The sequence below is a fragment of the Aythya marila genome (assembly GCF_965140915.1).
Source record: "Aythya marila genome assembly, chromosome: 4".
In the NCBI taxonomy this organism is placed as follows: domain Eukaryota; kingdom Metazoa; phylum Chordata; class Aves; order Anseriformes; family Anatidae; genus Aythya; species Aythya marila.
In genome coordinates, this window is record NC_139045.1 from 20,764,413 (window position 1) to 20,777,341 (window position 12,929).

Sequence of the window (12,929 nt, forward strand, 5' to 3'; positions counted from 1 at the left end):
GTTCAGGGCTCGGAGCGAGGGCAGCAAAAGGCGGGGACGCCCTGAGAGTGAGCCCCGTGCTGTTGGTGCGCCCGCTGCGTGCTGCGCACTACCTGCGTGCCTGTGGCCGTGACGAGGGCCCGCCCCGCGCCCTCCCGCTCTGCCCGGGGGCGTCTCGGCGGCGCTGCTGCGGGCGGCGGGGCGGGGGCTGGCGCCGGCGGCGCGCGGCACTCTCTGCCCCGCGTCCGGGGACTTTCCCCTAGGCGGGCCCGCGGCCCCTGAGGAACGGCGTCCTCCGTGAGTGGCCTAGAGAGCAGGTCTTCAGGGCGTCCTGCGCATAGCCCTCCCCAGAGCCCTTATATGGCGCCGCCGCGCCGGCTGCCTCAAGGTTAGGGCGAGTGCTGCTCGCAGCTCGCTCGCCCCCCGAATGGCCCCGGGAGGCTGCACACAGGCGGCACGGCCGCACCGCGCTGTCCCGGGCAGCGGCTCCCCGCGGGTGGCCCCCGCAGCGGCACCACCGGGGGGATGCGGCGCGGCCCCGCCCCTGTGCATGCATTATGCAAATGAAGCCGCGAGGCCCCGCCCACCGGAAAAAATTTTTACACTGTACGAAGCGATTTTACTCGTTGTGATTCAAATCTTGGGTCACACTCAAGCAACACCTGGGGGCCCCTGAGAAAGGACCAGAGTTAAGGGTGACCCAGGAGGACAGGGGTGAGGTGGAGGTTCTCACCCAGCCGTCCCGAAGCATGAGCAACTCCCACCCAGCCAGCCCCTGCTGTTCAAAATCACACCGGGCACAGCGTACCAATGCCGCTGTGGTTTAGTCCCAGAAATCACAGAAGAAATCAAAGTTTTTAAGTGGATGAATATGCTAGCGAGATCCCAGGGATGCCTACTCACTCCCCCAGTACTCCATCAATGGATCTGTCAATCAAGTGCCAGGCCTCCATTAAATGATACTAACTACTGTAATTAGACAAGATTAATTCCAAACAACGCTGAAGACATCATGTTTTTACAATTACATGTCATTATCCAATATAACAGAACATGCAATTTGTGCAGGTATTTCCAGAACATCGAAAACAAGGTCATCTCCCGCTTCCTTCGCTCCAAACCACTGTGAACACAATGTAAAAAAGTAACAAAGGGCTCAACTCGTGTGAACGCTTCACAATACGCCTGCTGTCCCTAGGAGACAGCAACAGCTTGATTTCGCTCATCTACCTCTCAGTAAGTGTTAGAAAAGCAGAAATATTTTACAGGTCCACTCAGTATTACAGTATTGCAACTAGGCATCCCAAGAAAACAACTCAGCCTAGTGGGATTACATCTTGAAACCACTCAGAGTAAAGCTTTCCTTACAGTGTTGCAAAGTCATTGAAATGGTTGGAATAGCTCATGGCTAAAAACACAGTACTATAAACACACATCCCAGAGGTTTTATTGTTCTAGTAGCAGTCAAAATATGCTTCGTATAGAAACCCACGTTTATTTGAAAAAACTGTAAAGGATTTTTCACAATATAAATTAGATCCGCTTACGGAGCTTCGGTGGCTGAAGTAGCTGTGACTTGACTGCTAAATGGCAATTCGCTAGTATAATGTTAAATGGGATCTAACCGCTAGTCTAACATTCAATGGGATCACGATGTCATTTATATTGCAAGTATTACAAGGTCTCGTAGAAACAGTCAACCAACTATTTTCTCTCCTAATAAGAGGAACAGTGAACATTATGAGCAACACGTCTGAAACGGATGATTTAACTTTTTGATCGAAGTTCTTAAACAACTTCCAATCATTCAAGTATTATGGTCCCTATATACATACGTCTACGTGGCTAGAAAAACGACATGGTAGACAATTGAGCACACCGCCATCAAATCGTAAGAATTACAAAATTGTCAGGTTTTAAACAGCAAATTGTACCTTAATTGTTTAATTAAAAATAGAAGAATTAGGTAGACTATTTTGCAAATAAAACAGCACACTAGTGTGCCATGTATTAAGGCATACCTTTAAATGCACACTTGTCATCTCTAACAAGTTTTATACAATTGCTACCAAGTGAAAGGAAGAGAATCGTCTTGCAAAACTGAGAAAGAAATACAAAATACCTGGAAGCCTACATTTTTAAAGTACAAAATCAACCTTCAGTCCTTGTATTGAAATACTATTCCTGGTACAAACAGCGACTCTTGCCTACATGATCTCCCGAGGATTTCTTAAAGCTGGAGGTAAATTTGAGGGTTTTGATTCTTCATCCAGAAGTACCAAATCTTCGATTTCCCTACCTTTGTACTTCCTTTTACATATCTTCACAATAACTTTCTTCTTGAGGAATAATTTCAGGGCTTCTCTTGAAGCAACTGCTTTGGCATTTTCCATACTTTTACCACAGCCAGTACCCAAATAGACAGACTTGCACCTCAGTTCACAAACGATATTTTCTAGAGAGCTCTTGTTTTGAGGTAAGTCTGCAAGCTCCTTCAGGGGAACGAAAGCAACATCTAAGGTAGCTTTTACAGACTGAATAGACGAGTTCAGAAGTTCGGCATGATTTACACTAGGGCTGAAGCCTCCCACAGCAACCAGTTTCCAGGCTACAGCTTTGTAGAGTCTGTTGAAAAAAGGCTGTCTTTCCTTTGCATCTTCACTGGTTAATGGTTTGCACAAAGCCTTAGCGGGACTTTCACCTGCCTGTGAGCCGCTCTTGGAGGCGAGCTGCTGCGAACCAGCCTGCGTGCCACCCTTGGAGGGTGCCCCAGCCCGCGAGGGGCCTTGCTGAGAGCCGCTCCGAGCGGCCAGCAGCGAAGCAGCTACCTGAGCACTGCTCTTGGAGGTGAGCAGCGAGGCACCCTGCTGAGTGCCGCTCCGAGCAGCCAGCAGCGAGGCAGCCACCTCCGCGCTGCTCTTGGAGGCCAGGAGCGAGGAGCCCGCCTTGGCGCCGCCCTTGGAGGCCAGCAGCAGCGAGGTGCCGGCCTGGGCGCCGCTCTTGGGCGCCAGCAGCAGCGAGGTGCCCGGCTGAGCGCCGCTCTTGGGCGCCAGCAGCAGCGAGGCACCTGCCTGGGTGACGCTCTTGGATACTGATGGCGTGGCACTCGCTTGGTTTTTGGAAGACAGCAGGGAAGCGCTCGTTTGCGTGGCGCTCTTGGCAGTAGTCGCTGGCACCACTGCTGCCTGCGGGGCGCTCTTGGCAGCCGGTGGCACCGCTCCTGCCTGCGGGGCGCTCTTGGCAGCGGCAGGTGGCACTGCTGCCGCCTGTGGAGCGCTCTTGGCAGCAGCCGGTGGCACTGCTCCTGCCTGTGGGGCGCTCTTGGCAGCAGCCGGTGGACCCGAACTTAATGTAGTTTTTTCAGGTGACGGCTCATTTTCACACTTGCCTTCCTTAGGTGGATTTTCTCCCGACTCTTTTTCGGATGAAGATGGGGTTGGACTTTGCTCAGTAGTATTTTCAGCATTAACAGGTTTTTCTTCTGCTTCTGTGCTCAGTGCTGCGACTGCTGCTTGATTTGAACTGCAAGTTGACTGGGAGCTTTCTGAATCTTTGCTACCCTCTTTTTCCTGCTTTTTTGGCAATGTGCTCTCTGTTTCCTTAAGAGATTCTGCCTCGGTTGTTTTCACATCCTTCTCAGTATCCTCAGTGTCTTTGCTTTTCTCAACAGCTCGTTTCTTGGAAGGCTCCTCTACCCCTTCTGCAAAACAAAGTAAGTGCGTTACCCTCTTCAGTTTCTGCACTGTGAAATATCCATCTAGAAGCAATTTATTTAAAAACTTCTCACAGATATCCCTCTGAAGTTAAATGGTGTATATTAGGATTACACCTTGAACCATAGTTTTAAGAATTAAGTTATTACTTCAGAATATTTTAGTAATTTTTGAAAAAAAAAAAAAAGTGCAACCTACCATTTCAGAACATTTTAGTATTTGTTTGACAGAAAGAAAATAAAAAAAATCTAAGAGTGCCCATATGCTAGACTTCAGGTTTTGGTTTGGGATCTGAAGGCAAGTATGTACTTGTATTCTTGCAGGCCAGAACAAAAGTGACCAAAGCACATTAAATAGATTGTCTGACCTAAAAAAAAAGAAAAAGCGTGTTTTGTCTACTAATATCATAAAAAGCATTTAAAATACCAATTTAGTAATTTCTTTACAAAACAGAATTCTAAGTTTCTTACAAAGCAGCAGCATTTGAATAAAAAGCAGAAAGCAAAGCAACAAGAATCTAGTTAAGCTGGAGAACAACCATCTACATGGTATTAAAAAGTTGGCTTAAGGCGTGCATGGGCCATAGATTTACAAACATCATTGTCTTCAAAACAAGAGCTCTAAATTACCAGCAGCGTCTACTTTAAAAGCGTTAACGAGGGAGAAAACAGCATAAAGAGGGGAGACGGTTAGGGATCGTGGAGAGCAAATTAATTGGATTACTGTAAACCCGAGGTAAAGCCCGAACACTCGCAGGCAAGCATTGTCTATCTCCTATGTATTGTCACAGCTATGATCTGCTAACCATTGCTACTTGATATGCCTCTTTTCTTCACCTTGGCAACCAGTTCGTCTCTCGTGGTGCGGACGGGCGCGTCGCTCACTTGGATGCCTTCGGCCATTTCCAGCGCCTTCTCCATGACCTGCGGCGGGTACCTGCAGGGGCGACAGGGGGCGGAGGAACAGGAGGAGGAGGAGGAGGAGGAGGAGGAAGGCCGTCAGGCGCCCCCCCCGCACACAGCTCGGTGCCCGCCCCGCCCCGCACTCACCGGCAGCCCAGGAAGACGTGGTTGGCCCAGACCATGGAGAGGGACACGAGGCGCTGCAGCTCGGCGCTGCCGGCCGCCGGCGGCCGCCCGACGTTGCGCAGGAGGAACTCCCGCCGGTGCCGCCAGTGCTGCTCGGGCTCGCAGGCCCCGCGCAGCGCCTCCGCCCACGCCACCTCCTCCGCCGTGCGCCCCAGCGGCTCGCCGCGCGCCGCCTTGCCCGCCATGGCCCTAACCCCGCAGCGGCCCCGACCAACGGCCCTAACGGCCCCAACGGCCCCGCCGCGCCGCTCCCCTCCCCGCCCCGCCCCGCCCGGCCCCGCTCCGCGCCGCTCCTTCCGGCCGCCGGCGATGACCTCACAGCCGCCGCCGCCCGCCCCAGCATGCCTTGCGGCGACAGCGCGCGGCAGGCGCCAGGGGGCGCTCGCGCCGCCAACGGCCGCCAACGGTCGCCAACGGCCGCGGGTCCCTGAGGGGTGGGGAGGGGAGGGAAGGGAAGGGAAGGGAAGGGAAGGGAAGGTGTCCTCAGCCCGCTGAGGTGCTGCCTGTACAATTAACGCTAGGAAAAAAGATGCTCTTTTCCTCAGTGTCCGTTGCTAGAGCGGAAGGGTTTTTCCTTTACCTCTTTAGTTAACCCGCCCAGTGCACTCTCTTGCCTCAGTAAGGATAACTGGGGGCCGGGGGAGCAGACCTGGCAAACTCGCTGGTTTGTGTTTGCAAGGAAACAGGAGAAGGTCTGTGTGCTGCCCGGTGTGGGTGCCTGGGAGCAATGGCTTTGTCCAGAAGTGTCAGAGTGTTCAGAGGCAGCACTGTGGTCATCACCAGTGTGGTGTCACCCGTCTCTACCCAGATGGTTGCTAATGCTGTGTGTGGTTATCCGGTAACACAGCCTGAAATACTGGAGAGATGTGATCTGTCACACACAGTTTTCCAGGTAGAGACAGGGTGGGCCTGTCTCCCAAACCTCTGACTCCGTGATAGCAGGATTCTGGACTACAGGGTTGATACAGACACTAAAAGGCAATGGTGAATGGAATCCCTGGCAAACCAGTCTGAGTTTGCACTGAAGATGAGGTCCTACATGCTGCCAGCCTCTTCACAGCCCCAGATCAACCAGTTCCCTTTCTACCAAAGACAGATGAGGCTGGGCCCAGACTTGGGACCTGCCCCTAAGGGCCAGCAGAAATTCAGGCAGGCCTGGATAACTGGCTGAACTGCCAGTAACCGTGTGGAGGTAGCAGAGCGCACAGCACAGCCTTGAACACCCTGTCTTCCTCTGCAACCAGCTGAGCTGCCAAGTGAAAATGCTGAGGACCAGCCCGTGTTTGAATTGGTAATTTACCAGTTAAGAGTAGGAGCTGGGCAGGGTTGGACTTGAGGGAGGGAGAGTGGCAATGCTGTATGCTCAGAGGGATCACAGAAGTTGTATGTGCAGTGTTGATATCTGGGTATCAGCTGTGAGACCTGGGCTCCTCTAAAAGCATCATTTTATGGAGTGTTGATGGCTCAATACAGCTACAAAGCCTAATGCATGATCTGGTCCTAGAGTGGCTCAAGAGCTGATTGCACCTTTTCCTTGCCCAGTTTTATAGGACAAATGGGAGTTGTTTCACCTCTTTGCCCACTGACCATATGGGTGTGTGCAAACATAGGTGACAGCTGGAGAAAGGTCAGAGTCATCGTGCTCCTGGCATGCCACGCAACAGTTTTTGGCTGCAGTGAGCAACTTCTGTGATCTGGCACCTTTCTGGCACGTTGTGCTGTTAGCTTGGGGTTATTTAGTGCTTCTTTTGAGTCAACATAGCCTTTTTGTTGGGACAAAGGTGACTGTGTGCTTGCACCACACTGGAAACAGGCTTGATGCCAGCCCCAGAGCGTGTGATGTCATGCGCGGGCTCGCAGACACACGTAGATGTACGCCAGCCGTGCTCGCCGAGCACTTGGGACATACTGTGTCTCAGGTTGATTAAAAAAGTGTGCTTAGCAGAAAAGAGAGAAAAACACTGCTGTTAATTTTAAAAAAGGAAACAAGTAGTGTTTTCATTCTCACCAGGAGAGGCAATTTTGAAGTTAAACACCTCATTGATGGTGCTAATACTGTGCATTTAATTTTCAAGATTGGAAGAAAAGAGATGTTTTTGTTCCCACTAGGGAAGGGACTTCTAAATACCACATTGATAGTAGTGTTGTTAGAGTCATTTGGGGCTTGATAATAGCTTCTTTTGGCAAGATACAACTAAAATCTCAAGGTGAATCATACCACTGTCTATAATCACAGTATTGCACCTGCACTCGCTGTATAATAAAGAAAGTTTATTTCTGCCTTTGTAAACTAGTGAATTATTATTTCTTCAGACTCGAGTCCTGCTGAAACATAGAGGGCAGCAGCCCCATTGAGTTCAATTATGTTCTGTGCAGTTAAGGTTAATATATAGTGACACTCTTTATTCAGCTTAATATGAGAAGTGTGCCCTTAACATCACAGCCATGCAAAAGATAAAGCTCGGAGTTCTTGTCGCAGAAGGGTAATAGCAGTGGGATCTGACTGGCCTGGCACAATAAATCCTCCGGGCACCTTCCGTAGGTTGGTGCCTACAAGTAATAAGCAAGCACTCGCGAGCCCTGGGTTGTGTTCTCTGGGAATGCAGCGTTTCACTGGAAGGGAAAGAGACCTTTTGCTGTTTCTCAAGGTAATGTTCTGGTTCTGCTGGAGCAGAGCCATGAATGAAGGTCTCCTAGGCAGGCAAGAGACAGCACTTCAGGGGGACGTGTCTGCGTGGGCCAAGGTAGCCGGTCACTGCTGTTCAGTAGCCAGATGAGGAAATGTGCGTTTGCCTTCTGACCTCATTACCTGAGGGCGTGGAAGTGTATTAGATGCCATCATTTCAAGTCGTCCTTAGAATGACAGAAAATACTTGCTGAAAGAGCGTTAATGACTACGTAAGCCTGCCAGTGGAAGGAAGGTTAAAGTAAATCTGTTTTTATTCCACCACAGGTATGCTACTGTTATGCTGCTGTAAGCAGTGCTGGATTATGAAGTCACCCACTCTCCTGAGACTTCTCAACTGAGGAAAACGTACTGTGTAGTTGCAGTGGACAAAACTAAAGGTAAAAGTGAAGGGCTGAGTTGATAATCATTTTCATTTACACCTGTGCTCTTACTACTAAAGTACGGTTTTGCATTTATGACTACGTTATACTTGAAACAATGCCTACAATAGGGTTGTCAGTTATTTCCTTTCATATGAGTTAGCTAAACTAAAGCATACAACATCTGTTGTCCAGCATGAAATTTTCCATGCTACAGGTGGGAGTTTAGGATGATTTTACTGCTACCAACCGTGATCTAAGAACAAAAGCAGGGGAAAAAAGCACTTTGTCTAGGGTGAAATATTGTGGAGATCTTATCTTTGAAGTGCCTTTATGCCCTAGAGCAGATTTGGAATTTGTCATGAAAACCTGAATTTGGGGCAGGTGTTTTTTGATCTTCTGACTACACTTGGCCAAATTTATAAGCATTTGAAGAAATTAACTTTCCACAATCCTGACTTAGCATGTGTCCTCGGTCCTCGCCCCCAGCCTCTACTGCTGCTGCAGTCAAGCCTACTCTGCTTATGAGCTGCAGCTCTGTTTGCCACACTGGACTAGGATGGAACTGGGGAGTAGAAGTGAGGCTACACAGACCACTCCCTGTGCTCCCCAAAAGCTGCTGATTCCTGTTTTTCACTGGTGCTTGAGTATGTCTGATAGGAATAGTAAGGGGACATGTACCTGACTGAGGGGAGGGAAGCAGCAAGAATTGAGGCAGGGGACATGGTGAGACTGAAACTACTGGGGGGAAAAAAGTTAACCTGGGATAGGATACTGGAATTAGGTGAGGGAAGAAATTGAATTCTTGAGGAGAAACAAATGAGGTAGAGTTTAAGGCAAAAGGATGAGTACATACAGATGAGGGGGACTGTATGCCGGGAGCCTAGGACTAAGAGGAATGAGAGGATAGATCCGGAAGGCTGTTTGTATTGGTAGAGCAGAAAAAGTTGCACGGAATCAAGTCTCAGCCCTGAGCCAAGGGACAAGCAGTGATGGAAGGGGGAGCATTGACAGAGGAACCACTGGGATTTGAACAGAGACTTAGAGAAGGGAAAGTGAAATCTCTGTGAGCACAGAGACATTAGCATTTCAATAGATTTTTCCTTTGCAGTAAGCATCTGCTAGGGTAAGTAACACCAAGAAAATATTCTGCCCTTCTAATTTTGTATAAGACGTCTTCTTGTCTTTTTTGTGTGACAGGAAGGAACAAAAGAGGTAGAAATCCATTTGTTTGCAGAAATCCATCTTGCAGAGCCACCTTTAAAGAGTTTTAGGTAGGAAGCCTCAGGCCTTTGGCAGACATCTCTAGCCTAGAGTTGGAGAAAGCAAGGAAACAGCATTAAGAATATTAATGCAAATATTGGCTTGAGTTCATTGTAATTCAAGAGGATTCAGGAAAGCACTAAAAGGGCAAGAAGACCTTACCTGAAAAAAAAGAATCTCTAATGAGGCTGTAACACACTGAACTTTTGTGTGTACATGTATATGCATGTCCACACGCACGTATCTAGTACCATATGTATGTGAGTATGTTTTAAATATACTTGCATTATTGAGAGTGTAAGAGCCTGTAAATCTAGATACCCGAGCTCCTTCAGTCAAACTATTCATGCCTTGGAGAAAGAGAAAAATTACAACTAATATTTTATTGGCTTGGGTTGTGGATAGCTGCATTACGCAAATGGATGCTATTAAATCTTTATATCGTGCTGTACCCGTATGAATTTTGTATGTGCTACATATTTTGCAGACACAAATAACTATTTTAGAAATGATATAAGGAGCTTTCCTGAGACTCCAGGCAACAATGTCAAATCTAATTTGAATTATTGCTATTGAAAATCATGGCTCTGTTTTTCATTATTGTTATACCAATATCCCTGACAACCTGCAATTTACCTGGTATGAACAGCACCTCCTGAAAATACAGAGCTGTTTTGTGTGCTCTGGGGTTTTTGTATATCCTCTCGGATATTTCACAGTAACGCCACTGGATGGCACTGAAGGAGACAAGATCGCATGGAAATCTCTCTAGATGTTCGGTGTAACCTCAAAAAGTGCGAATGGCTTACTTTTTCATTCCGTTACTGAAATAGACAAATGTGGACTCATTTTCCTTGCCGATGTAATACTTTGTCATCAAAACCAGCTCTTAAACACTCTCAGCTGTACTTCTAGTTTTTGACAGTCGCAAAATTACAGTGGAGGCAAAGTCTAGGTTTCTGAATCTAAATACTTCTCCTGTCAAAAAGGTGAAAAGTAAAAGATGCAGCTTTGGCTCTTTCTGGATTCTCATGTGAAGATTTGCAAAATACCCCAACAATTTTTGGTCTCTGTCCTGCATGGCAGTGCTGTCCATATCGGCCATTTCTAATATCACGAACAGGTACACTTTTCAGTATGTTAGTTTTTAAGCTCATTTAAAAAAAAACAAAAAAAACATAGGAATTCATTCAGAATTAAGAGCTTCCACCTGCTGAGGAACTGTTGTATAGTGTTTCAGAAATCCTCCCAACTTGAAACTTCATCTGCAGTCCCTACACAAGGACCCCTGTTTTTTTTCTGAGCAGGGACTTTGATCCTGCCTGAAAGGCACACAACTACTCACTGTCAATCAGACCTATAACCTGGGAGTCCTCTTTGACTCCAGTCTGTTTTTTAAACCTGTTTGTTGTGATGTATATGAATTTTGTTTCCTTTTCTTCTCCAAAGTCTTGTTATCTCTGTCCACATCACAGATGGGCTTTTTTTTAGGTTTTTATTATCTCTCATCCTGCTTATGACATTTTTTTTTTTCCTATGCTTGATCTGACCTGTCAGAGAGGTTCCTTGAAACACTATTGTTACACTTATCTCCCTGGGCTCTTTCTGTAGCTCCTTTTTGTGCTCTTTAGCATATCTCCATAGATTTCCCTGTGTCTGCAAGCCCTCTGGCCCTCTGAGAGCCATTTTTTTTTGCCAGCAGTGCTGGCCTAAGACAGTCTCTGCTCACTCCTGTCCCTTTGATATCCCTGCTAGTCTGCTGGCACAGTTGTTTTGCTTGGCTGCGTGGTAATCCAGATTAGGAACCTGATTTGGCTGAAAAGCAACAGGGGGGAAGGAGGAGAGGCACCTTTTCCAGCTGCCTGTTTCTGTGGTGTGGTCTATCACACAGCATTTTGGCTGGTGCCATGGAGGGGTTAGGTCAGGGGCAGGTAGAAGTGGTGAGAGATGAGCAGGTGCATGCAGGCTGCAATGGCTTGTGCTGGTTTAGCTGGTACTGTTGGTAGCTGTTGAGCCGTGACCTGATTTCGATGATAGAGGTAAGCCAGCTAATAGCTAGCTGCTTCCGAAGGAGCAGTGCTGTGCCTCCTTCTTCTCCCCTCCTCCTGGATTCCTGGGACTTTCCCTGTGCCAACACCGCTGCTTATCTAGCTCCCCAGTGAGCCAGATGTGGGAGCCAGCCGATCATAGAAGTACTCGCCGCTTCTTGTAAGGCTGTTGTGCTGCATGCCCGTGGAGCCTGCCCTCTCAGCAGCAGCTGGGTGCTCTGTCAGCTCAGCTGCATTCTCAGTTGCACAAAAACACTTCACAAACTTTGTCTTTTCCTGTCATCTGCTGTCCTCTTCTCTCACAGTCTCCTTATCTAGTCCATCTGCTTTTCTTGTAATTGTGTTAATGATGTCCTTTTGGTCACCCTCAACATATGGAATATCCTCCCTGAGGCAATCACTGCATCCTTCAAATCTCTCAAGATTTGAAGATGCCACAGTAAACTGCTAGCTGATATGGCCCAGTTTGGTTGCTTGTAGGAATTACGGATTTCATTACTGCACTTAATGTGTCTGTGTATTGGCTTGAAATAGGTATGCTCTGCCAGTTTATCTGAGAAACTAAAAGGGTTTAAACTGCTACAGAATGTTTTTATTATTATTAAAACAAAAACAAACAAACAAACAAACAAAAAAAAAACAGCACACAACCTCCCCCCAAAATACTCTCAAAGCTATGCCCTGAAGCAGATGTACTTCCCTAAGGTCACATATAAATAGCAGAGACTGATTTGCTGTTGCTTCGCACCTTGGATCATCATTCATGCTTGTGCAAATGGACACAGCATTGCTACTAAGCAGTTTACAGTAACATCTAACAGAATTGTAAATTGCTGCCCCAGAGACAAGATAGCAGGGAGTCAGCGCTTAAATGAGCAGCTGAGCATAGAGACCTGGGGATTTCTTTTCACCTAGCTGTTCTTAGTGTTTGGGTTCCTTTTAGACACCTGTATAAGCATACCCTAAACATATTTTATTCTAGTATTTTGGCATGGTAAGCATTTTTTTTCCTATTCATTTAAATAGAAAAGGTATGGAAAAAATAAAGAGTGAAGTTTCACATTGCCTTGGAAACAATAAAATAAAATGACTTGAATTTGTTATAAAAATACTTGTCAGAGCGCCTCTAAACAGTGCAACAGAGCACAGGAAGCAGTGTCGGTAGACTTGCATACAAGTGTTGCTGCACCCAAAGCACTTAACCCTGTTGGTGGGTGGTGCTAATTAGGCTGGACACGGTGCTAATTAGGTTGGACACAACATGGTGGTCATGCAAATACACCTGTGACTTTCTGGCTCAGACCTGGCTGGAGGATTCCGCACATAGTGCTGCATCAAGCCATATGTGCATGTCCAGCGAGAGAAATCGTTGGCCCATGGCCTTTTATTCATTACCCCTGTAGGGTTTAGCTGCAGTAGCAGATGCATTTTTCATGTACAGGTGTCAGATGTGGCTTTGTGCCAGCATTTACCTCCCTCTTGGTAAAAATAGAAGATGCCCTCTTAAGCGTGTATTTCAGGCTGTGCGTTGTTGCTGTGAAATAATGGACATCCAACCTAGCTGCTGCTTGAAACAGGTCTGTTTTACCTCTTAATTAGAGCAGTAAGTATTGATGGAGAGCAGGAAAGATACCAGGATGGTAATTTTTTCAGGCACCATAACTTTATAGAAATTGTGAGTCTACTGCAAGGTCACAGTGGCAGACAGCAGTGTGGCAAAGAGCAAAGCACAGTCTCCTCCACTACATTTATCAGGAGACCTACCTTTTCCTTCCAGTGAGACAAAGCAA

At 47.4% G+C, this 12,929-nt stretch overlaps 1 protein-coding gene across 1 annotated transcript; it reads right to left on the minus strand.

Annotated features, from left to right (window-relative positions):
- Positions 1 to 976: 976 nt before the first annotated feature.
- CDKN2AIP (CDKN2A interacting protein) lies at positions 977 to 5,007 on the minus strand. The gene is made up of 3 exons (XM_082759045.1): positions 4,742 to 5,007; positions 4,498 to 4,628; positions 977 to 3,679 (listed from the first exon to the last, which is right to left on the minus strand). Exons 1-3 carry the CDS (start codon positions 4,963 to 4,965, stop codon positions 2,187 to 2,189), a joined length of 1,848 nt encoding a protein of 615 aa, XP_082615171.1. The 5' UTR covers positions 4,966 to 5,007; the 3' UTR covers positions 977 to 2,186.
- Between the last annotated feature and the right edge of the window lie 7,922 nt (positions 5,008 to 12,929).

What these genes read in the sequence shown, in the direction of transcription:
- CDKN2AIP (XM_082759045.1), bottom strand. Translation starts at nt 4,965, where the DNA reads ATGGCGGGCAAGGCGGCGCGCGGCGAGCCGCTGGGGCGCACGGCGGAG. An exon ending in CACGTCTTCCTGGGCTGCCG is followed by an intron (nt 4,629 to 4,741) that starts GTGAGTGCGGGG and finishes TCGCCCCTGCAG; the next exon opens with GTACCCGCCGCAGGTCATGG. An exon ending in AGGCATATCAAGTAGCAATG is followed by an intron (nt 3,680 to 4,497) that starts GTTAGCAGATCA and finishes TTTGTTTTGCAG; the next exon opens with AAGGGGTAGAGGAGCCTTCC.